Source organism: Hipposideros armiger, unplaced genomic scaffold (genome assembly GCF_001890085.2).
Source record: "Hipposideros armiger isolate ML-2016 unplaced genomic scaffold, ASM189008v1 scaffold_87, whole genome shotgun sequence".
Lineage (NCBI taxonomy): Eukaryota > Metazoa > Chordata > Mammalia > Chiroptera > Hipposideridae > Hipposideros > Hipposideros armiger.
In genome coordinates, this window is record NW_017731437.1 from 244652 (window position 1) to 246377 (window position 1726).

The 1726-nt window shown below is 59.2% G+C and overlaps 1 protein-coding gene across 1 annotated transcript in view; it reads right to left on the reverse strand.

Moving 5' to 3' along the window:
* Positions 1–525: 525 nt before the first annotated feature.
* The window catches only part of FDXR (ferredoxin reductase), an 8446-nt gene continuing 7245 nt past the window's right edge, over positions 526–1726 (reverse strand). Inside the window, exons 8-10 of the mRNA XM_019644230.1 lie at positions 1465–1474; positions 1116–1326; positions 526–983 (exon numbers count right to left, since the gene is read on the reverse strand). Of these exons, the coding sequence (XP_019499775.1) occupies positions 853–983; positions 1116–1326; positions 1465–1474 (352 nt within the window). The 3' untranslated portion in view covers positions 526–852. The remainder of the gene's footprint in view (positions 984–1115; positions 1327–1464; positions 1475–1726) is intronic.

Below are 1726 nucleotides of genomic sequence, written 5' to 3' on the forward strand. Positions count from 1 at the left end.
GCCAGCATCTTGGGGACTGTCATTTAAACGATGAACATGCTTTGTAAGCTGCAAATGCCTACGGAGAGCTTAGTACTGCTTTTAAAAAGGTTGGTTGGTCTGGCTGGAAACCGATGAGGCGTGCAAGGCATTGGAAGTAGAGTGGGGGACTCGCACCAGAGGTGTGGGGGCCACAGGGAGGGACTGAGGCAAGCTGCTGCCCAGTCCCCTCACTCCCACTTTTTCTCTTTTCTTCATTTGGTTGTACCAGGGGCTAACCAAGGAGGGGATCAGGCAGTGGGGCCAGCAGAGCAAGCAGGCCAGGGCCTTAGGGTGCCTGCAGTGTGGGCAGAAGGCAGGCAGGCCTCAGCAGCAGGGCCAAGCCGAGAAAGGGACGGTGGGTGCCAGGGCTGGCTACCAAACCCCCTCCAAGAGGCCCCTGAGCAGGGCGCTGGCTCTGCAGCGCCACCTGGGGGCTAGAGGGGGAACTGCGGATGGAAGGTGACCCCAGGCCCCAGAAGAAGGCGCAGGCATATCAACATTGGCTCTCCCTCGTAGCTATTTTATTTTCAGCATACTTCCGACCTGGTGACCCTCCACAGTCCAGCAGGAGAGAGGTGGGAGAAAGGAAGGTGTCAGCGTGTACCTGCACCCATCCCTAACTGAGGTCATCTCCTTGCTAAGAGTTAAACCTACACTGGCAAGGGTGACCTTCTGGCAGGAGGAAGTGTTCAGAGACCCCTGGAAAAGAGGCAGCCAAGGCCCCATGCCAGGGCAGGCAGGGGCTGCAGCTGTGGTCCAGCGTCAATCAGAACAGCCCAGGCCCTTCTCCCCTACAGCACTCCTCCCCTCCCTGCCGGCTGGGAGCTGGGCTCAGCGCCCCAGCAGCCGCAGCATCTCCTGAGGATCCAGCAGCTTCTCCCTGGGCTTTCCAGCGCCCTGGCCCCGGGACACCTCCTCGGCATCCAGCTTCTCCCAGTCCGAAAAAGAGATGGGCCAGACCCCTGGGGCAGAGGGAAGACGGGTCACCGCCTCCTCTTCCTCCTCCATCCCAGCCCAGAGCACGCCTTCCCGAACAGAGGAAAGGCCCAGGGGCCACCCACTCCCCTTCCCAGGAGTTCACACAGGGCTCAGACCTCGGCTGCTGAGCAGGGCCTTGATGGCCGAATAGCCAGGCCTGGGGCCAGACGGCAGCAGCCCTGCCTCCAAGTCCTGCAGCAGAGTCTGGCTGGTGAGGAAGCTGTCCGTCATGGTGGTGGTGATGACACCCGTGGGCCCCCGCTTCACCCAGCCACTGCAGTAGAGGCCTGGGAGAGGGTAATGAAGAAAAGGGGAGGTGGCTGGACACTAGCCTGGCAAGCCTGAGCCCCCATATATATGTGTGTACACACAGCAGTGTACCCTAAGTCCTCTGGGCCCACTGTGGCTGCTGGCCCACCACCCGGTTTTTCTCAACCTATTTTTACCATCCGATCTACCTTACACCTCAGTTTCCCTGTAGACCAGGAGCTGGGTCTTGGCTACCTCCAGTTTCAGCAGGGAATGTTTAGTGAAGGAATAGACAGGTGTGTGAGTATTTAGTCAGACTGGAAGCTCCCTGAGGACAGAGGCTGCTGTTTCATTTCCAAACCCAGCACTGAGCACAGGGCCAAGCCCAGAGCAGGCTTCATATGACTTCATAATCAGACATATGTGGGCATCTCAGCTAGACTGGGCACTTACTCTAGGGCCAGGAGGAAGGTGGGGC